This window comes from Heterodontus francisci, chromosome 7 (genome assembly GCF_036365525.1).
Source record: "Heterodontus francisci isolate sHetFra1 chromosome 7, sHetFra1.hap1, whole genome shotgun sequence".
NCBI classification, from domain to species: Eukaryota; Metazoa; Chordata; class Chondrichthyes; order Heterodontiformes; family Heterodontidae; genus Heterodontus; species Heterodontus francisci.
The window spans coordinates 106,748,571-106,772,429 of NC_090377.1; the positions used below are offsets into that span (position 1 = coordinate 106,748,571).

The following is a 23,859-nucleotide window of genomic DNA, read 5'->3' on the forward strand; positions in this document are numbered from 1 at the left end:
CGATTCTGGTGTAATCCTTGGAAAAGTCTTTTCACCTTCTTGAGCCCCTCTATATCCTTTTTGGTAATATGGAGGTGAGAACTATGCCCCTCCTTCTTCAGTATGGTTGAATACCCTATCTCATTTACTATCTAGGCATTTGCAGGAAGTGAGATGAGAGGGAGGCAGCATTAATGGAACTGTATCCCATCTTGAATCAGCATTCCAGAGGAGAAAAACATTGGAGGAGTAAGAAAACTGTTTTTTTCCCCCCTTTTTACACTTGTAGGTCTCTGGAGCCCACCCCTATCATTAGCCTAAGCTTTTGTCAATGGTGCCTTGTTAGCAGCTATAAGGAGGTGTACAAGAGTGCCTCAATGGTGATTCTTTTGCCAATTTTCCCTTTGTGTCTGTGGGCTAGTGACTGACATGGCTGAGATTTGGCCCCCATAGCAGGACCATATGGGAAACCTGCACCCTGCCATTGTACCGTGCGTTGAAAGCCTTGAAAAAGGTAATTTTATTTCCTTTCCCAGTTTTTCCTTCTAATTTTCCTCCATTAACTCACTACTTTCAAGTCAATGACTAAAGATGTGTTATGGTTAATAGGTGTTTTTTATGCTGCCTTGATATGGTAGTACTCCTGATTGTGAGGCTGGACAATGAACGTTAGCAAGTCCAAAGCTGTCCTTACCCAGTGCTGACACATATACTCTTTCAAATTGAGGTCCTAGATAACAATAAGGCATGGTTTGCTTCTCCACTCTGATCTGGGTGTCTCCACTGCCATCCCACATGACATTTCAATTGGTTAATTCAATACAGACCATAATTTCAACCATGCAAGGCCTTCCTTATCTGTAAACACAGTGCACCACTTACCCATTGGTCCGCTGAAGGCAAATTCTCACCTTGAACTGTTACAATTATTTTTGTGTGTATTTTATGAAGTTACTGTGATGTAAAATATATTGGTCATGTTATAGAATCAGAATTTTGCAGCACAAAAGGAAACGATTCAGCCCATTGCACCTACGCTGGGCTTGATTTTACATCAGGTGGACAGGAGCTGACCACCGATGTAAAAGTCGGTGGCGAACCCACTTCCGCCCGGCCTGGGGATCTGTTCCGCATTTTACGGGTCCCCGGGCTTTAATTGTTCCGAGGCAGGACTTCCATCCGCTTGAAAGAGGAAGTCCCGCATCATTGAGCTGACGGCCAATTAGCGGGCCAGCAGCTCTTAGTCCCAGCAGCGCCGCAGGGAGCGGTGGCCACTGCTGGAACTGCAGCCCAGCTGAAGACATGGAGCCAGGACTGAGGTAAGTTAGGTTTTGCTTTGCAGTGGTAATCGGTCACGACCCGGTGAGGCAAGGGTGGTTGTTTGGAGGGAAGGGGGGGCATCTTGGGTGCTGGGGGTGCTTGGACACTCTGTACCCGATTGTCAGGTCCCCCGCCCTCCCGCCTCCAGTGCGCTGAGAGGTCACCAGATATCACTGGGCGGTCTTTCAGGTTTAACATGCCCGCTTGCCATGGGTAAAATACCCGTGGAGGTGGGCGAAGGCCCTTAAGTGGCCGTTAATAGCCTGTTTCTCACCCCACGCGGCCCACATAAAGTGGGGCACGTGGCGGGAGTGGGCCGGGAAGGCCTCCCAGAGCCTCCCGCTCAATTGTATGCCACCACCGCCAACCACCACCTCCCCCCCACCCCCACCATCATCTGGCTTGTTGGGGTGGCGTAAAATTCCGGCCGCTGAATCTGAGAGGGAACTCCACCTATTCCTAGTCCTTTGCAATTTCAGCATGCCCTTTCAATTTTTATTCCAAATATTTATCTACTTTTTTAAAGCAATTCTGAAATCTGCTTTCATCATTGTTTCTGATGGAACACGTTTCATGTATTATCAACCCTCTGCTAAAATAAGTTTCTTCTAACCGCTCCCTTTATTCCTTTAATAATGTCTCAAATTTTAGTTATTGATTTATTGACTAATGAAAATAATTTTTCCTACTACCTTATCAATAATTTTGGATGGGAATGTTGACATAGTGGTTATGTTATTGGGCTAGTAATCTAGAAACTGAGACCAATGACCCAGAGACCTGAGTTTCGATGCCAACAGAGTAGCTGGGGAATTTAAGTTCAGTTAATTAAATATATCTGGAATAAAAAGCTAGTACCAATAATGGTGATCATGAAATTAGCGGATTGTCGTAAAAACCCATCTGGTTCACAAACATCCTTTAGGGAAGGAAATTTGCCGTCCTTACTCAGTCTGGCCTATATTAACTCCAGACCCACAGCAATGTGGTTGACTCTTAACTGCTCTCTGAAATGGCCCAGCAAGCCATTCAATTGTTAAGATGGTGGCTCACCATCCTCTTTTCAAGGGCAATTAGTGATGGGCAATAAGTGCTGGCCTAACCAGAGACACCCACATCCCTTGAAAGAATTAAGAAAAAGCTGTCAAAGGAAATGAAAACCAAAGCCAATTTTTAATGCCCCAATGATTAACTGGGACAATATTTGAGGGTTTACAGCCCTACTTATGAGTTTGAACCATGCGTGTTGACAGGCTATGCAATCATGCTGGAGAGCCACAGCTCAAGAGCGGTCCATTCTTGCCTGATGTCTAAACCATTGCACTTCCAAACAAAACATACTAGATAGCATTCAGGAGTGGAAACTCTGGCTGATTTCTTTAATCCACCTCAAGCTCAGGCTGTTGAGCTCAACTGATCCCGTATAGCTGTTCCAGCTGACTGAATTTGGGAGCTTCCTGTTCTGTACGGCTCACCACACCACACAGTGCATTTATACACCGAGGCTAACAATGGCTCTCAGATATGTTTGTATCATTGCTGCATTAATGGTATCTTGGGTGCATCTTTTCTTTGACCATTTCGTATTTCAAAAATGATCTGATTTGAGAAAGGCTTTATTTTCTTCTGACTAATGTTTATTTATTTTAATTTCAGGTGACTCGCCCACCACATAGTTGCAAAAATGACTAAACTGCGTGGTGTGCCATTACTCGCACTCTTCAGCCTAATCTATTTCACTCAAGCACAACAGGGTAAGGACTAAGGAGATTCAGCTCGGTTTCTTCAGGCTGGTCACCTCTTTTGATAATGATTTGTGTCAGCATGAAACTAGGTAGTCGGTAGAAATAACTGATTTTCTTTTTTTAGAAATTTTGAGGTAAGTCTTGCTTTTGATAATTGTCACTGACAGGCCATCGTTATACTTGTTGCAATGCAGACTTAGGTGATATCAAACAATGGAAACACTCACAAGTTTTTTTTTAATGTTTTTTAATATTGAAATAATATAAGGTGATATGTTGGTGGAAAGAGGTGGAGTATGAGTGAAAGTCAGCATAAATTTGTGGGATAAATGGTTTCCCTACCACGCCTCCCCCTTCCCCCTATTTCAGTGAGTTCCTGATTAAGCCCTTGTTACCACGTGTAAATGCCAAGTGGAGACTGGACACTTTTTCACTGAACGGGAGGGAAGCGCAGTAAGGGAAAGTTAGGTCAAGCTGCACTTGCACATCTCCATGTGACTGCTTTTAGGGTAGTGTAAATGGAGGCCTGGGAGCAGGTTTCCCATCCACCCTGTCAGTAGTGTTTACCACCCATCAGGTTTTAGACCAGAGAATCTGAGTTTTGAGCAAAGTGTCTGGAAATTCCTAAAAGGCTTTTCTTTCTTTATAAATAATATTTCATTGACTTCATCTACCTCTGCATCTCATGGTTTGAAGACATTGGTTATTAAGGTTTTCAGTGAATTTTCCTCAACAGCGAAGGAAATTCTGGAACTCCTGGAATGATCTAACCCCCTCCACCCAATGCCCTCCCATTCTGGTTTGGGCTTCAACAAGGTGAGGGGGAGTGAGGTGCGGTGAGGGAGTGTCAGGGATATAGGCTGTGGGTGCCAGGAAAAGGGGAACAGAGGAGAAAATGTTGGGGAGTGGGGTGCGGGGGAGTGGTGGTTTACCCTCACAATGAAAACAATAAATGAATAATAACATTCTGTAATGGTGCAGAAAAAACATTGCCGGTATTTAGAGAAGAAAATGCCTCTACATTTAAGACAGTCCTAAACAGCTTTTCTTTCTTAAAGATGACAGAACAGTTGCTGCTGACATAGTCTTTCTAGTGGATGCCTCCTGGAGTATCGGCCAGGAAAATTTCCAATCTGTGCGAGAGTTTCTGTTCAGGGTTATAAAGGCTTTTGATATTGGAGGAAACAGATTTCGTTTTGGCCTGGTGCAGTACAGCGAGAAGCCACAAACAGAGTTCCATTTAAATACATATTTTACGAAGCAGGACATCCTATTTCATATATGGAACATGTCTTATAAGGGGGGAGGCACAAAAACTGGACTAGCACTAGAGTATCTAATCAAGGATCAGCTCACTAAAGCCAACGGGAATAGAGCGGAACAAGGAGTACCACAAATTATTATAGTGTTAACAGACGGACAATCTCAGGATGATGTAATCCCCCCGTCTGCTTCTCTTAAGTCAGCTGATGCCATAATTTTTGCTATTGGAGTTCAGCAAGCGGTTGAATGGGAATTAAAGGAGATTGCGAGTGCACCTCACGAGAGGTTTGTTTACCACCTCGATGACTTTGCCGCACTTAAGGGCATTGTAAACGACTTAGTGGCAAGTGTGCACATGGCTGCAGCGCACCCATTATCTGATGGGATAATAAAAGACGTTACAGGTAAACAGTTAGCTGGTAACACTGCTACTTTGCTTACATTACTCAATTTATGAGATTTTTTAAAAAATGACAAAATGCTCCCCCTGATGGTTCAGTTGGTCAGGATACAATTATTTAAAAAGCTGAGCTATACAGACCAGGAAGGTCCCAGGTTCAGTCCCCTGGTCTGTGCTGAGTTGGCTGATCTCAGCCAGGGAAGCAATAGGGCTGCTGCGATTGGCCTCAGTGCCCTGGGCTAGGGAGGGAAGTAAAATCAGCCAGGGTTCCTGCTCCTGATTGCTAACCAGTAACTCCTGCTGAAAAGTGCACATGTGTGAACAGAATTGGACTTGGCTATGATGCCCTCCACGGATCAATAGCTTGCCAACATTTGATGTCTGGACTCACGCATGAAGATGTCCACTTAGGAAAGGTACCAAAGGATTATCTTCAACAGTGGAATGGTCGCCCAGCATGGAGTCAACGCCTTCAGGACAGGAGGGGGGAAAAATTGGAGGGGAAGAAAAATAAAGTAGGGCGTCAATATACATTTAAATATTGAAAGCCCTGTCTCTAGGTGAATTGGGTTCTAAAGTTAAATTAACGAGCAAAGAGCAGACCCACTTTAGAATTTATGTTCTACTAACATCACTGCCCCTCATATCATTGTATACATTTTTAATTAAACACCCATTAATGCATCTATATCAGTGTCTTGCTACAAGTTAATAACGTATCACAACTAAAATTCACTGTTATCAGCAGAGCCCAGGGAAACAAAGATAATTTCACAGTTGCTGTGGCACTACTGTGCAAATGGCTTGCAGCAGGAATGGTGACAAGGCATCCAAAATATAATTATTATTTTTAAGAAGCACATTTGGAATTTAGGTGGGGGTGTTAATGAGGGGACTTTGCCTAGATATATCAGCTCTATTGATCAGATTTTTGGCAGAGTGATAGTGCAGAGTGGAAAGAAGAGAATACTTCAAATTAAGTTGGGAAAGTAGGACCAGATGACATAAACATCAGCGAGTAAGAATGTTTCAAAGCATATATTAGAAGGAACTTTGACTGAGGAGTAATAAATGTTTGGAATAATGTCCCAGAAAGGGTTCTGAAGGAGAAAAAAGGGATGGTCTAAATAAAACTGGATTAGAAGATGGAAAGGTTAAAGGGCTAGAGAGATGAGCTTCCATAAGTTGAATGTATTTTTCTAGTCCTAGATTTTTGTTATGTTTATAATTTTTTGGCTTTGGTCAATTCAAGACAGTGGGAAAATTGCATGAAGGTCAGGTACAACTGGGAGTGAAAGAAGAGAATTGGCAGCTGAGGTCCCTTCTCTTCATTGGCCATGCCTTCGAAATCTTCATAGCTTTTAACATCAATGAAAATTGCTTTTATCTTGGGCTGGCACACTACAGAAGCAGTCACAACAGCCTGAGAGTTGTTTGTGACATCAAATGTTCTGACTGCAACAGAGGTGCTTACAAAAAGTATTTTTTGTGTGTAGATCTCCTGTCAGTCACTCTGAGGATTAAGATGCATTGAATGCACCCTAAAATTACAGTGTTGGAATGTGTGTAACAGTCAATGCAGAGGTATTGTGCTGTGGTGTCCCACATTGAAGGTTGTTATTATAAAAACTTCAAGCACCTTACCTTGGCCTCACCGTCATAGGAGGCACCAAGTGGAGTTCAGGTACTTTCCTTGGACAGGTGAAGGAAATAACAGAGTGAGTTCCTCCCTACCTATCTTGCATTCCTTCAAGTGATTGTCTCAAAACTGACATTGAAAACGGACTCAATGAAGGCTATCTACTCAGGCATGGTTGGGAATAGGGGAAAGGAAACATAAATAAGAGAAATTAAGATGATGAGGGATTGTTGAAAAGTTACCAAAATGACCAAGAATGAAGTTTAGATAGTTTTTAAATAATAATGGTGATAATTTAATTCCAGAATCCAGTCTTGAGAAATGGTGAAGCACAGGAGCTTTGGAATCAACCTGAGTGCCAGGAAACCCTTTGTCTTCTCAGTGCTTGACCTATCTGTTCACTTGTGTTGCTATTAACATCCAAGAGCTTTGCTTCCACCATCATTCAGCTGTGTGCACACCATGTACTTTTACACACCTGCTTGTGTTGTACGAAAGGCTGTGACACAATGCACAATGTTAATCACAAAAAAAGGTTTTAACTTATTCTGCATTCTTTGATTTCAAACAAAATGAACTTATGGTGTTCTATGATGGTTCTGACATTCAGTGAAACAATGTGGGAAGTGGACCCAAGTTCAAATGCTGTTTTACTCCATTCCTGATCACAGTTGCATTAAGCAGGGAGGTGTCAGAATAAGACTGTGAAATTTCCCAGTAGCGTGAAGAGGGAAAATTGGAGGGAAGCATCACACTTATGTAGACCATGGTAAATGCTTACAGGAGGAATTGGTGGCAGTCTGGGGGAAAAAAGTAAAGTAGGAACTTTACCTTCTAAAAATAAAGAGAAAAAAATATTCATTGTATTCTAAAAGAACCATTAGCTTTGAGTGGTTATGTCACCAATAACATACACTGACTGTTATACAACATATATTGACTGTATCACTATATTTTGAACACCGTGTACAATGCACACCATGTCAAGATATAATATACACTATGGAATTGCTTAGAATTGAGTACGTAGCACAGGAAGCTCTGAGGCCTTAGGCCCTCTCTGAAATGTGTACAGCATCTCATAATACAGGTCTCCAGCATTGTAAGCACTTACAGCTGCACACACACAGTGTACAGCTCATTAGGGAACATAGGAAATAGGAGCAGGAGTAGGCCATTCAGCCCCTGCAGCCTATTCCACCATTCAACTAGATCATGGCTGATCTTCTACCTCAATGCCATTTTCCCGCACGATCCCCATATCCCTTGATATCTTTAATATTTCATGGTTCCAATTGTAAATTAGAGGCCAGCTCCATATTTGCACTTTCTACGCCATTTCCTGGCAATAAGCTGTGGATTATTGATTGATAAATGTGGAGTGATTATATCACTTTTATTTTTACTTCAGGGATCATGCATGAAAAATTTTACCATGACAATGGCTGCTGGCAACAAAATTCTCCTCCCGATGCAAATTACTGGGGATTGGAATGATTTCACACATTTGGTACTTGAGAATAAGGTTACAACTGCCTACTTCTGACAGGGAATCTTGCACAGTGGAAAATGTTGGGTGTGCTCCCTATGATTTTCTGTCCATTGTAGATGGAGGATTGTGGGTAATTCACAATTTCCTCTTCCAGCCAAGAGTATACAATTGGTAAATATACCTTCAAGTGTTAACATCAAGTCTGGGCCCAATATAGCTTGAGCCAGATTTAAGCACGGCCCCATCATGCACGACCAGTTCAGATATAATAAAGAGGTAGATGCAGAGTAATGCTCCCTCCATATTACCAGTTCAACTTTCAGTTTGCGGATGAAAAATTAGTTGAAGAATAAAGCACATTTTTCACTGCCCCATTAAGCAGACTAATGGCAGGTCTAGTACAGGTTCCGTGCAGTTGAAAGGCCTGGGTACTAATACACTGTTCCAACTTGCTCCCCACTGCCAACAACATTTCATTTACTGGAAGCCTGAGGCCTAATAGATGCTTAATGCAAATAATCTACTTGCTGATGTAAGTCAGTTAGTGCAATTGAGCTCTATCAGCCTGCATACACTACCATGATTCTGTGCTCCCTGGAGGGAGTTGTGCTTATAGAGAGCATGGATTGGAGAATCAAACCTGTAATGTTGCAGCCATGTCTCTGATCCACTTGAGCGCAGGTACTGGGCACAAGGCTCATTAAGGCATCAAATATATAAATTAGGACTGTTCCACATAATGTCTCCAAGCTTTACTCAATCTGCTGAGCACCAATTTCGAAAGACAATACACAAATTCCTGGTTTGACAATTTCAAAATTCTAGTCCAAGGGGTACCCTTACCTTGTTACAGGGCTACACTTACTTACATGACCACCTTTTATGAGACACTCCCCTGTGACAAAATCTTTCATAAGAACTTTGTGTCCTATGCTCTTAGAAAAATAAATGAGAGCATGGTAAGAGAAGGTCTCCCAGCCCAGTGGTGTTGTCAGCACATCACCCACTTGGAACATAGGGACAGAATCAGGCCATTCAGCCTCTTGAGCTGGCTTTACAATGTTATTAGATTATGACTGATCTGTATCTTAACCCCTAAGCTCCATGTCCCTTGCTACCCTTACCTAAAAACTATCCATTAATCTCAGTGGCACCATGTATACATCAGAAAAATGTAAATGCATGGGCTCACTTTATGTATGAGGTCAGCTCACTGAGGTTCAGGGTTGACATTGGGACATCATGATCCATCCCTGTATTTCAAAATGTAGAGACAGTGAGTAGTTTTAAGTGAGAAAACAAGCAGCTTATCAATGAGGCTAAAAACAACTGTGGGGGATAATATAAATGTGCTCAAAGCTAAGCAACAAAATTATTGCAAAATCCAATCATGCAACTTTACTGATCAGTTCAGTAAAGATACATAATAAAAGCAAAATACTGCGGATGCTGGAAATCTGAAATAAAAACAAGAAATGCTGGAAATACTCAGCAGGTTGGGCAGCATCTGTGGAGTGAGAAGCAGAGTTAACATTTCAGGTCAGAACCCTGAAGAAGGGTCACTGACCTGAAACGTTAACTCTGCTTCTCTTTCCACAGATGCTGCCAGACCTGCTGAGTATTTCCAGCATTTCTTGTTTTTATTATTATTATAGAAAAGATGCATGACTGGATGTTGTAATGATCTGTTCAGCTCCCTCTCCCTAGCCATCTCAGCCAGCCTTCTCAGGAAGCACCCTGTGTTATCTCTGCTGTTATTAATTCCGATCTCTCATTCATTTGAGCCCAGTAACTTGTTTCAGTTTCCTCCAATAATGTCATTTGGATGCACGATTGAAAGAAAAAAATGTAACCCACACAAGATAAATATAACAAAGAGAAAGTAATCTCATTAGTGTTGAAATAATCATACTTCTTTATTTTTAAAGTGTCACCTCCAGTTTCTTCATTCAGCCTGTCAAATGGAGGGCTGCATTTTCAACCAGTTCTTCCTGCAAAGAGGAGATGGGATTTTGATAATCTTGCTGATTTGTTCCTTTGTGCGTATGTTGGGTTCTTTTCTATTTCTGAGTGTGTTGACTGGATGTTTCTATAAGTAAACTGATTACTTTAAAAAACAACTTTCAATATCAATTTTAAACTTAAGCTATGCTATCCCCTGTATTAAAATAGAACAAAACCAATCCAAAATAAAAATAAATTGCACAAATCAATAAAGTACCAGCCCAGCAGTGATGTTGCAAGTGTTTAAGATGGTCAAAGAATGCAGAATGGAGTGTAAAATCTCAGACTGACAATCACCGCTTTTATGTTTATGTTCTGTTCACTGAGATATGTTCGACACTTGAGTTTTGCACAGTTTAATCTGTTATCGCACAGCTGTTAATCCTTGCATGGAGGTCACCGTTTTTAACATGTTCACCTTTTGCATTTGTCTTTCTCTTTAAAGCGCAAGAATCGGCTGACCTAATTTTCTTAATTGATGGATCAGTCAACGTTGGAAGTGGCAATTTTCAATATATACGCGATTTTATCGTAAATTTCATCGACAATCTCGAGATCGGCCCTGACAGAGTCCAAATTGGTGTGGTACAATACAGCGATGAGCCGAGCACCGAGTTCTATTTTAACACATACTCCACGAAAACAGAGGTCCTGGATGCTGTGAAACGACTTCAACCAAAAGGCGGTGATGAAATTAATACTGGTGCAGCCGTGCAGTTTCTAGTCGACAATCACTTTATTGAGTCAGCCGGCAGCAGGGCATCAGAAGGGGTTCCACAGGCATTAGTGATTATCTCATCTAGTGAGTCCAGTGATGATATAACTCAGGCAGATCTATTACTAAAGCAAGGTAGTATATACTCATTTTCTATTGGAGGTAGAGATGCCGACACTAATGAACTCGTGAAGCTTGCAACCGACACTTCCTTTACTGCTGTGATCTCGGAATTCCGTGATATTGCTAACTTGCAGCAGCAATTTTTACCACTGGTCTCGTCAGTGGCCCGAGGGGAAGTAATTCTTGAGCCTCTGGTTATTACTGAAGGTATGTATGATCTGAATTTAGTCACGACTGTTTGCAACCTAACAGACATGCAGGAGCCTTATTGATTATTAATAATAACGCAAATGACCAAACAGAATTGTTACAAACTTACCAGAGTTGGAAGAGCAGACTTTATCGATGCTCGTCTTATTAAATTTTGAGCTTCAGTCTGAACAGTACCAGAGTTTTAACAGGTGGGTAAATGATGGGGGAAGAGTTTATTTTAATGGGAAGTTTGCAGCACCAGTGTGTAACCAAGGTTGGACTGCAGAAATGATGATAGAATGAGATGAAATAAGGCGAGGATGGAGAGGCTCATGTGGAGCATAAACACTGACATGGACCTATTGGACTTAATGGTCTGTTTCTGTGTTATAAATATAATGCCTATTAGACAAGAATAAAATACTGTGGATGCTGGAAATATTCAAGCAAGTAAGGCAACATCTGTGGAGAGAGAAACAATTAATGTTTCAGGTCTGTGGCCTTTCATCAGAACTAGTGCCTTTTAGACTTTTGGTTAAGGTAAAGTATGTTGCCTGAAAGGTATTGGGGAGTGGAAATCAAAGTCCTTTTTGATGCTTTTTTTTTTCAAATTCATCACTGAATATTTATCCATCATTCTCCAAGGCTGTTGCTTTGCCGAAGTTCACCCATTTCTTTATACATTCTCCCATCTATCAAAATCAAAGGTGTCAATGGGACATTGATTTTATTTTCATTTTCATATATCTCCAGAGCTTAGCATTCAGGCATCACTGACACCTTCTAGAGAGAGGGCAGACCTCTTGTCTGAAGATGATTATTCCATTTTCCACCCCAATCCAAACTGCAGTTTGATATTGAAAGGGCAAGTTTGGGCATCATATTTGATTGTCAGTTTTTTCCCCAAGTGATTTGTAATCACTGATTAAGTCAATGCAGTCAACTATGTCCCTTGTAATGGTTACAGTTGAAGGATATGTTTGCTCGTACCAAGAGACAACTGAAGGTAAGTGTATTACTCACGTTTGCACATATTTTCCATGGGACCTATCAAGCCTGGTGTAAATTTAAGTTGGGAACTGTGACATTCCCTGTAAGGTACCATGTAAAATATTACATTCAGCTTTTTTACATAATCTCTTGCTGGTGGATGTGGCACAGAAAACAGGTGTATTGATCAGGGTCTGTCTATTCATGTGCAATCACACATGGGTCCATGTCTCAGAGCCATCAGTCCATCAGAGCTGACAAAGACTGGCCATCTCCAATATGTGGAGGAATCTATAAACATAGATTTGGGGCAAGGAGGGGGGCAGGCAAAACAATTCAGGTGTTATTGGACTTACATCTGTTGGCCTACCTTGAACTCCTTCCTCATCTAAATCATGAAGTGTGATCAGAACCCTTGAAGAAATGACCATCCTCACCACTTTGTCAGTAGTGATCAAACGTAATGAAGGAAAGTATTAGTAGGCAAGAAACACAAAAATATCTGCCTACCTACCAAAACCAGCTAATGCATTGAGGAGAATGCAAAATGTAACTGACTGGTATCTCCTTTTAACAAGCTTCCTTCAGCAGGCCATGTCCAGTGGGTGTCATATGCCCATTTTATATGTACAGACAATGGTGCACCCTCACCCAAAGATGCAAGTTTTGGCATGGGACCTATTATAAATAATGTACCCAATTTTATGAGCAACACAATTTTGCCTTAAGTCACCAGTGGCCAGCAAGGTCTTAGAAAATCAGGGCTCTTGCCTCTCTTAAACTATGAATATTCTTTCCATTAGCGGCCATTCATGTATCCAGAATTCAGCCACCATTTTTGTTGCTTCCAAAGAAATATACTACATAGTCCTTGTCTACATTTTCCAAACATTACAGGTGTAATTGCTTGAGGTGATTGTTAGAGAAAACAAAGCAATTTTATCTATTACCCCATAAATTTGCAAATCATTTTGTTTTTTCTGTGTCTTTCTGGTTTCTTGTTTACCCTGCTGCATTGGGTATGGATTTAGAGTCATAGAGTATTACAGCACAGAAACAGGCCCTTCGGCCCAACACACCTGCGCCGACCATCAAGCACCCGTCCTAACTAATCCCATTTCCCTGCACTTGGCCTGTAGCCTTGTATGTTATGGCGTTTCAACTGCTCATCCAAATACTTCTTGAATGTCGTGAGTGTTCCTGCCTCTATCACCCCTTCAGGCAGTGTGTTCCAGATTCCAACCACCCTCTGGGTGAAAAGATTCTTCCTCAACTCCCCTCTAAACCTCCTGCCCATTACCTTAAATCTATGCTCCCTAGTTATAGACCCCTCCGCTAAGGGAAAACGTTTCTTCCTATCTATCCTATCAATGCCCCTCACAATTTTGTACACCTCAATCAGGTCCCCCCTCAGCCCTCTCCGCTCCAAGGAAAACAACCCCAGCCCATCCAGTCTGTCCGCACAACTGAAATGCTCCAGCCCAGGCAACATCCTGGTGAATCTCCTCTGTACCCTCTCCACTGCAACCACATCCTTCCTACAGTGTGGCGACCAGAACTGCACACAGCACTCCAGCCATGGCCCAACCATCATTCTACACAGCACCATCATAACCTCCCTGTTCCTATACTCTATGCCTCAGCCAATAAAGGCAAGTATCCCATATGCCCTCCCAACCACCCCATCTGCCTGTGCCACTGCCCCCAGTGATCTATGGACAAGCACCCCAAGGTCCCTTTGACCCTCTGTACTCCCTCGGGTCCTACCATCCATTGTATATTCCCTTGCCTTGTTAGTCCTCCCAAAGTGCATCACCTCACACTTCTCAGGATTAAACCCCATTTTCCATTGCTCCACCCATCTTACCAGCCCATCTATATTGTCCTGTAATCTAAGGCTTTCCTCCTCACTATTTACGACACCACCAATTTTTGTGTCATCTGCGAACTTACTAATCATACCTCCTATATTCACGTCTAAATCATTAATGTAAACTACAAACAGTAAGGGTCCCAGCACCGATCTCTGGTACATCACTGGTCACAAGCTTCCAATCGCAAAAATAACCCTCTACCATCACCCTCTGCCTCCTGCCACTAAGCCAATTTTGGATCCAATTTGCCAAATTACCCTGGATCCCATAGGCTCTTACCTTCTTAACCAATCTCCCATGTGGGACCTTATCAAAAGCCTTACTGCAGTCCATATAGACTACATCCAACAGCATTACCCTTATCTACATCTCTAGTCACCTCCTCGGGAGGGTGAAATAATCCAATCTGCTTGAGAGGGAATTCTAACATAATTGGCTGTAATTGCACAGACTGAGTTTTCACAGGTTGATTTGGCCTCGGTTTTTCCAGTTTAGCACACCTGGCATTCATCTGGAATGTAAGCTGGGACATTCTATAATCCTAACCCAAGACTGATCATTGGCTGCAGGTGTGGAATTTCCTGAAATGGGTGCAAGGGGTACTGAGGGGGAAGACATGCGTTTCTATGCTTGCATGCAATTAGAAATGTTCTTGGCTTGTATGGCAGGCACCCTTTATTAACTGGCGGAGAAGCTGGTAGCGTTCAAGTATGACTAATACGCAAGAGTGTCTCAATGACCAATGCATATCTGCATAATAGATTCATTAAAGCCCTGAAAAAGGGTTACATTAGGATACTTCCTATAATACAACTGGAGGGCCTGTGAAGGACCCAACTAAAAAATGTTAAGTTTAGAAAGGAAAAATAATGTGCTGAAAAGTTCAATATAGTGTAAGGAGTGTGTGCGCTCATTCCATGCAGCACAGTTGTTCAGGGTAAACCAGAGCCTGAAACAGTCTTAGTCCCATTGCATATGCACACAGGGGTGCCTAACACCTATTTTAAGCTCGTTGCTGAAATTGATTGGTACTTGAGCACAACATGCATCATGGGAAGTCTATAGGTGAAGTAGAGGATTGTTAGGACCAGAAATTGGTTTGTGCAAACCTAAAAGCAAAAAGGAACCCATGTGCAAGAGGACCATGCAAAATCGGTCCTCTTGTGCCATCAAGGTGCAACCGGTGTGTTGGAGTCACCGGTTTCATCTCACAAGGAGATATGCCAGTCACTCAGAAGATGAAGCTCAACTGGTGGGGACATTGGTACTGGAGCAACGGTGAGTCTGGAGAGGTGTGGGAGGGAGAGCGGGAGGAGGGTGAGTGGTTCTTGTTATTGATCTGGCCATTCTTGTGTTCTGGAACCAACTTAGGTTCTTGAAAGAATGAATCAATTGCAGTGATTTGATGACCTAATTTGATAACACTGGAATTTTATCGTGGTCATGTCTTCCATCTATGCTATTGACTTTAAAGCAATTAAGTGGTCTCATTGGGGCTGATACACTCTATAGAAATGCTTTTTCTTATAGGATATTGATCGAGATGCTAGCCTTTCACCTCTGGAGCTTGGGTTCGAATCCAAGATAAATGGCAAGAAGGATCCACTTTGAAACAAGTTTGGGCAGATAGTGCCCAGTTCCTAGGCTTATAGCACTGCCCTGAATCTATCACAAATGGATTTTAAATTATTAGTCAAACAAGAGGCTGTTGTGGGAATGGAAAAATGTCACATTGGTGCAAATAGAGGTTGTTCTTGTGAGTTTGCTTGAGTTCTGAGCAAGTTTTACTTGATGCTGAAAGCATGTTCTCAAATTAAAAAGTGATCCATTCTCCAGTACCGATATCCTCTCGTGATGAGCACAAATTGAACAAAAATAAATTTATTGAAAAAATACTGTGTTTATAATACAACTTAGTCTGGAGGGAGTCAGTGACTGGAAAAGGATAACTTTTATATATTAAAAAAATCTGAAAATTTCAAGGTTGAATATTCTTGACAAAAATATCTGTTAAGTTTATTTGCTTGTAATTGTCTGTTTGTAAAATAGGAAAAAAATTCAAAATCAAACTAACTTGCAATTGTTTTACAGTTCGAGACAGGAGGAAGGACATAGTATTTCTGATCGATGGCAGCTCCAGACTGGGAGGTGCAAACTTTATGCGAATCCGTGAATTTATCCTAAAAATAGTTAACAAATTTCAAATTGGACCAGATGCTGTGCGTGTTGCAGTGGTGCAGTACAGTGAAACTCAGCATACTGAGTTTTACTTAAATGACCACAAAACCAGAAGTACTTTACAAATCAGTGTGAAGGGACTACGATCAAAAGGTGGACCTACACTTAACACTGGGGCGGCGCTGGAGTATGTCTTGAGAAACCATTTTGTCAAATCTGCAGGAAGTAGAAAAGAGGAAGGTGTTCCCCAATTTCTGGTGCTTGTCGTTGGTGAAGAGTCTACAGATAGCATTCGTCGACCTGCATTTGAATTAAAACAAGCTGCCATTATGACTTTTGCCATTGGAGTTGGTGATGCAAGTCAAGCAGAAATGCAGGAGATTGCATTTGGCCCCTTTCTGGTATTTGAGGCATCCGATTTCCAAAATCTGATCCAAAAGCATAAAGAGGTGCAAACAAAGATAGCCACACTAGGTCCTCCAACAGTGACTACTGAAGCACCAACAGTTATCATCACCGAAGGTACCAACATTTTGTGCTGTTATTTGTTTCGCTGTCGTCACATATATAGTCCTATAATATCAATGTAAAATATTTTACTTCACAGTTTCCCCAGGTGAAACTGGGCCGCACAAATCTAGTTTGATTTGAATGTGCTGAGTTAACTGAGTTTAGCCAGGGTAGGTGGTAAAGGTTGTTACAATTGTCTTAGGGAGATGAAAAAGAAATCGCAGCAAGATGGCTAATCCTGATCACTATCCAGTCTGCCTTGCTGAAAAGTGCATATTTGAATCATGGAATGAAATAGCACAAAAGGAGGCCATTCAGCCCATTGATTCTGTGCCAGCTCTTTGAATGAGTTAACCGTTAGTCTCACTCCCCTGCTCTTTCCCCATGGTCCTGCAAATTTCTCCCTTTTCACGTATTTATATAACTCCCTTTTGAAAGTTACTTTCAGGCATGCATTCCAAATCATACCAATTTGCTGTGTTTTTTTTAAGTTTCCTCATGTTGCCTCTGATTTGTGGCCAATTACCTTGAATCTGTGTCCTCTAGTTACCAATGCTTCTGCCACGAGAAACTGTTTCTTCTTATTTGCTCTATTAAAATCCTTCATGATTTTGAATACCTCCATTATATCTCCCCTTAGCCACCTCTGCTCAGGAGAACTCCACCTTCTCTGGTTTCTCCACGAAACTGAAGTTTTTCATCCCTGGTACCATTCTAGTAAATCTCCTCGCACCCTCTTTAAAGTCTTGACATCCCTCCTAAAGCTTGGTGCTTGGAATTGGCCACAATACTCCATCTGGGACTTAACCAATGTTTTCTAAAGGTTTAGCATAATTTTCTTGCTTTTGGACTCCATGCATCCTATTTATGAAGCCAAAGCGATCGTAGAAGCTCTCAAAGAACAATGGGCGAGAAATTCATCTCTGTAGCATAACCTCCAGTGCGACTGACGCCTGATGCCATTTTGCTGAGGCTTGCTGTGGTACCAGCTGCTTCTAACGTGGCCTGCATGGCGCATCCTGTTGAGAAGGCTGTGAATGTGTGCTACCCTGACGCTGCATAGCTCACCAGCTGATGTGACACCAGGATACCAAATCTGGACCACACAGGTCCAGGCAACAAATTTCTCAATCACTCAGCAAATAACAAGCATTAAGCCCTGCCCTAGCTTTCCTTAAAGGGCCAGGCACCCAGTTGCAGGTAAGGCAATTTTTAAGAACTTCTGTGCTTGCAAAGTGTCTTGATGTGCTCTGGAGTGTTTTCGGAGATGTTGTGGTGAGCTCCTGAATCTGCCAGAGAGTGCTGTTGCATCTTCACTAAGAGGGCAGAAGTGTAGCTGACCTGCTCCCACATAGGCTGCAACAGGTATGGCAGTGGTAGTGCCACTGGATCTGCAGCAAGACAGGAAGATGGAGCAGAGGCTGGTCTGCCAAATTGGAGCTGGGCTCCTCCATGCTCCTTGACAGCAACAGGAGGCTGTCTGGCAGGCTAGCCTATGCACACAGCATTGATGCACCCTCATCAGTGTTCTTTTATATACTGTCCCATCAAGGTCCTCATCTGAGTCCCCTGTAGCAGAGCTCATCTATGGCCATCCACAACAGTGATCTGGCAAATGAACCATCCTTTACATCTAGCCTGGTTGCAGCTCTTGTGCCTGGTGACTCACCACCTGCTGATCTTAACTCTATAGTAACCTCCAAGGTCCATTCAGTACCAATATCTGAGCTGGTGATGAGTGTCAGATCAAGGCTGCTTCTTCAGTGCTGTCCTGTTGCTCTCTTTCTTCCTTGGGCTGCAGATTCATGCAAATTGATGCTTAATACCTGAACATGCGTATACTGGAGATATGAAGAAAAAAATCAAAGACTCTCAAAGCACCGAAAAAGTGCTATAATTGATAGTTTGTTTTATTTTAATTTTTTTCTTTTTTCTCTACTGATGCAGTAATTCAACACATGTATTATATTTATATATACAAATCATGCCAGAGACACTTATTTTAGCCAATTTTTTTTAAAGACTCTGCTATTTTTTTTAAAAAAAGGTTGCTGACCCCTGGTCTATGACCTCTTTAAGTCAGTTACTATCCCCACTATTTACTACCTTTCCAACTTTCATGTCATTTGCAATTTGAAATTATACTGTGTTCCGAAGTCAAGGTCAATAATATATATCAAAAAGAGCAGTGTTCCCAACACTATTCTCTGGGGGGCAGTGGGGTGTGGGCACCTCTGCATACTTTATTAAAAACCTACGTACTATCTTCATTAACCCTCTGTTATTTTATCAAAGTCTCAATCAAGTTAGTTAAACACGATTTGCCTTTAACAAATCCATGTTGACTTTCATTTTATTAATTCATGTTTTTGAGTCAATTAATTTTTTTTTCTCTAATTATTGTCTCTCAAAGTTTCCCTACCACTGACATTAGTCTGACAGGCCTGTAATTGCCAGGTTCTTCATACGACTGTTCAAAAAAACAGGAGAGGAACATTTGCATGCTGTCATTAAAGATTAACGACACTCCATGCCAATTAATTTTTTAAATATGCATTTGTTCGACCAGGTGAAAAAGAAGTCGAGGGTTCCCTTTCAGCCTTCACCTGGTTTTACTGTAACAGCGTTAAATTTTTAAACACAGTGTTTAGCTTCCCCTTGGTGAATCTTTGTTCACTACTTTCCAATTGTAAGGCAAAGAAACCAGCCCAAACAGGCTTTCTGAAGTTTAAAGAAGAAAAGTTGATATTTTTTAAACTTAAACTCTAATTTGGTTAATGCCTATGGGTACGCAACACACCCATGCTAGCTATGCATGCTAGCGTGCATACACGATACATACATGCAAATAGAGACAGAAAAGAGCAGAAGAAAAATAAAATGGAAAAGTTTGAGGCAATATCTGAAGAGTTTTTGTTACGGTTCTTCGAGCTCACCGTAGAGTCCTTGATTGTAGGTAGATCTTGCTCTTCATTTGGGCCCAATATTCTTCTTAAACCTTGTTCACTGTAGGAGACTTTTCTCTCTTGGGGTTCATGTGACTTCAGTGGATTCAGAGGCATGTGAGAAAGAGATGGGAGCAGACAGGAGAGATCTTTTCAGTCCAGGAGCATTCTGCTTTCTGTCCAAACTGTTTGTACAAATTCAAAAAAACACAGGTTGCCCAGCAGGTTAGTCATGTGACTAGCTGGTTTGACCATGTCCATTTATGTATTCAGCCATCTTAGCAGTCAACCTGGAATGTGGGCTCCCCCACCTTCAACACCTAGTGATCAAAAGTCCATTGTGCGTTGAATGTGTCAGGGAATGGTCCTTTGTCCTTTCCAAACACTGCCTGTTAATATGCAAATGTCTTTCCAGCCAAGATCTGGCAATTTTTTTAAAGCAAGTACTTTCTTCACTTCAACAACACTTTGAAATTTCATGTCCATGTGGCAAATTAATGTGCCTCATTCTTGGCAGGTGGGGGGCCTGCATGACACAATGTATAAGCAGACAATAATGTTGCTTTAGGAAAAAATGGCTGACGAGCATGACAAACCCCTTAACTTAGAAACTAATTACTCAGTTCATATTAGCCCCAAAAGGAGTTTAACAGCACCAGTTAAACACTGCACAGCTGAACTGTTAACACAGTAAATGTAGACACATTTCTCCCTGGCTAGTAGCCCTTGGCAGACCTCCTGCTGCATATGTGATTTAGGTTCAGTTTCTGGCCTGCTGGCTGTGGGCTGTTGTTGGAGTTGACATTCAATGCTGTTTTCTTTTTCTGACTCTTCAACAAGTGGGAACAAAAGCAAGGTCATACAATGAAATACCAGTGAAAGGACCACTCAGCATCTTCCACTTTTGAAATCTCGTGTTCACTGTGAGGAACTGTAAACATAAGATAGTCAGTAATAAATCCAAAAGGGAATTCAGAAGAAACTGCTGTACCCAGAGAGTGGTTAGAATGTGGAACTTACTACTACAAGCAGTAGTTGAGGTGAATAGCATAGACGTATTTAGGGGAAGCTAGATAAACAAATGAAAGAGAAAGGAATAGAAGGATATGAAAAAGGTAGGAGGAGACTTGTGTGAAGCAATTTGGACCAGTTAGACTGAGTAGCTTGTTTCTCTGCTGTAACTTCTTTGTAACTCTCTAAAATGCAGAGCTGCATTCCATCACACTACAATACTGAATGATGTAACATTCTTGGTGTTGGCCCTTATGCGAGTTGATGCTTAGGATGGTGGATCTCAACAAAAGGCAAGTGATTGACAGACTATAATTATCCAATGATGCCTGTGACTTTAAAAGATGGAATAAAATAAATGATTTTATGAAATTGCAAGCCTGGCTGAGCCTCCCCCAGTGGATTTCAAAAATTACAGCTTTATTCTTCACAGATTTTTGTCCACTCATTTTAATGGATGGAAAATAAAAGGTGGTCTGCCTGTAACTTTTCAGTATGAGCTCCCAGTGAATGAAATCACTGGAAGCACTATTTCATAAAATTGATCCTACATTTTTGTAGCCAGTTAATATAGTGCTACCTTCCAGTGAGTATTGAAATCTCCCAGGTGTTGGTCAAATTCTAATGATTTTGTACAATTTGTTATGGATTACACTGTGCTTTCTTTTCCAGTGAGCAACAGAGACATTGTATTCCTTATTGATGGATCAGTTAATGTTGGGAATGCATATTTCCCCGCTCTCCGTGACTTTATCAGAAGCATAATTGAAACCCTCAACATTGGAAGTGACAGAGTGCGTGTAGCTGTGGTCCAGTACAGCGATGATGCAAGAACAGAATTCTATCTAAACAGTTACTCAAAAAAAGCTGAACTTGTGTCCCATGTAAACGGGCTCAGGTTGAAAGGTGGCAGGTCCCTTAACACTGGTGCTGCATTAGATTATGTTTTTAAAAACGTATTCACCAAAGCTACAGGAAGTCGGATAGAGGATGACGTTCCCCAGATATTGCTGGTTGTTACAGCTGGAAAGTCTGAAGATGATGTTAGACGACCTGCAGAAGCCCTGGCACGTGGAGGCATTGTTACCATTGCTATTGGACTCAATAAAGCAGAAACATCAGAGATACAGCGTATTGCATTCCATAAAAGTGTGGCTCATCAAGTAAATGACTTCAGTGCCCTGGATGCTATCCGGGCATCAGTGGGGTTTTCTGTTAGAACACTGATTCATGGAGGAATCATTGAAATGCCTTCAGGTATTTGATCTTCAAAAAATGTGTAATTGTTTTTCAGATCACATCATTCAAGATCCTAGCTATTGGCATTGCTCACATATACTGGAGTACAGTTATAATGTTTAACTGTGAACTTGACCTGTGAATTTAATACCATTTATCAAACATTACCTGTGGAATAAGTGGTCTCAATAAGAAAATGCAGGTCATTATAGCTACTAATAAAATCCTGGGATTATTTGGAAAACATTGTAAATTTTGCTTGTCAATTTTATACCCCAGTTAAGGCAGAACCTGACTTCCTTTTTTTTAAAAAGATTGTTTTGGAAGAAAATATGGTGTCTGAGTGTGAAGCACATGCTAGGCAAAAGACTTGTATGATATATGATGAGTCAGGAGGTGCATTGCTTTATAAGGTCAGGAACATTTGCTACATTAAGTGAATGTAGGTGTGTGTCCCTTTAAGGGTACATAGTTTAAATATTGAGTTCTTGTAGGGGTCAATTTCTGAGGCTGCAGCTGTTAGGTGAACACTTTGTCAGTTCTTACAGCTGTTAATGAAGTGACAGCAGACAACCTGACTAGAACTTGGTGCTCTTGGAGAGCTCCTTTGCTTATTTTGGATTTTGAAGTCTGACAAAAATTTGAACATGAAATTTGACTGACATCAAAAGCCAGAAAACAAACACCGGATTTATAATGTCATAGCTTTCCTAATGTACCTTCTATAGCACAGGTATAGCGGAGAATAAGCTGCTTTTTAAAGACCAGATCATTAAACCACATAACACACAACTATCTCTTTTGAATGCTGAAGTGCAGGTATCTGTTACTTTACAGCCACAAGATGTAATTGCTCTGCATTCTTTAAATCAAGGAGTAGGCATTCTTTCTTTCTGCTTCCTGACACATAAGTTTTGAGGTCAGTTCGAGTTATAGATATTCCAAAACCTGTGCAAATAGTTGTTTTCCAATGCTGGGGATGATTATAAATGATTTGATTTGGTTTCCCCTTCTGTAATACAAAGGATATGTTGCATTAAGTTAGCACAACACTTAATGGAAAAGCTGCTACATGCAAGATTTTTAAAACCTGAATTACACTCAAAATTCTTGTGTATAGTGCACACTTCCTGTAAGTGCCACACAAATTTCCTGCAACATTTTCCCCACCCACTAGAGTCCTTAAGGCACAGAAGGAGGCCATTTGGCCCATTGGGTCCATGCCAGTTTACTTTTCCTGTCATACTTGGTGAGTTAAATGATAAACTATTTTATATTAACAATGAGCAAACTGGATATGTGTTGGAAATGGATGGTGAAGTGAGGTAGACAGTGGCCTTTTACATTTCTCCTCTGCCTGCTAACTGTAAGTGAGATGAGTTTGGGCAGTATCAACCAAGTTTCTGTGGACAATGGGCCCACAGAACAAAATTACCCTTAGTTTGGTGCTAAATTTAAAGGTCAGTCATAATAATCACAGGGATGATTGTAACCCTCCTGCAAACAGGGCAGAGTTATACATCTGGCCTGGACCTCCTAGGCTCCTGCCATGTGTGATTTTTAACCTGCTCTCCTGAGTGACCAGGAGGACATCTACCCAATGCCGTGGGGTCCACCTTTACATATGCATGTCATTTCTGATGATATCACCTGGGCCTGACTGCAATTTCAACTCACTGCCTGAGCAGGGGAGTCACTGCAGATTTCCCACCATGTCAAATCAAGAATTAGCCCTAGATGAGTCGGAAGAAAGTGTTTTTCTTCCCTTTGCGAAGGCAGGAGGAGCAGGAGTGCTCTTTTGGGTCCCACAAGGAAAGCATAGGGCTCCCTTGCCCTGGACTGCTCCCTCCCACCACCAGACCCTTTTGTGTGGTAGGAAGTGGGTCAGTAGCATGTTAACGAGGCTTAGGTGTGAAAATAGCTAAGGACTGATATCTGCAGCAATGCATGAGTTTCCACCTGACATCACCACCCACCTGCCCAAAAGATTGTCTGGAATTAAAACAGATCTCACAAGATGACAGATATGATGGGAAAATTTTACATTGCAGTGTGCATTTTTTTCTGATGTTAGGTATGAGGCACATTATTGAGACATTTATTGTAGATGGAACAATATTCTGCACCTGACTTTTCTACACTTGACTGATGCTTAGGGGCAGAAATTCACTTGGAAAGCAACACAAAATGAGCAGTATTGCAACAGTTACACTCCCTGTCCAATGTTCAGCTCTATTGGT

General features: G+C 41.6%; 1 protein-coding gene across 1 annotated transcript in view; it reads left to right on the plus strand.

Moving 5' to 3' along the window:
- The window catches only part of LOC137372223 (collagen alpha-3(VI) chain-like), a 244,888-nt gene that overhangs the window by 19,005 nt on the left and 202,024 nt on the right, over positions 1–23,859 (plus strand). The window contains exons 2-6 of the mRNA XM_068035869.1: positions 2,956–3,053; positions 4,103–4,711; positions 10,288–10,887; positions 15,828–16,436; positions 21,053–21,637. Coding sequence (XP_067891970.1) covers positions 2,984–3,053; positions 4,103–4,711; positions 10,288–10,887; positions 15,828–16,436; positions 21,053–21,637 — 2,473 coding nt within the window. The 5' untranslated portion in view covers positions 2,956–2,983. The remainder of the gene's footprint in view (positions 1–2,955; positions 3,054–4,102; positions 4,712–10,287; positions 10,888–15,827; positions 16,437–21,052; positions 21,638–23,859) is intronic.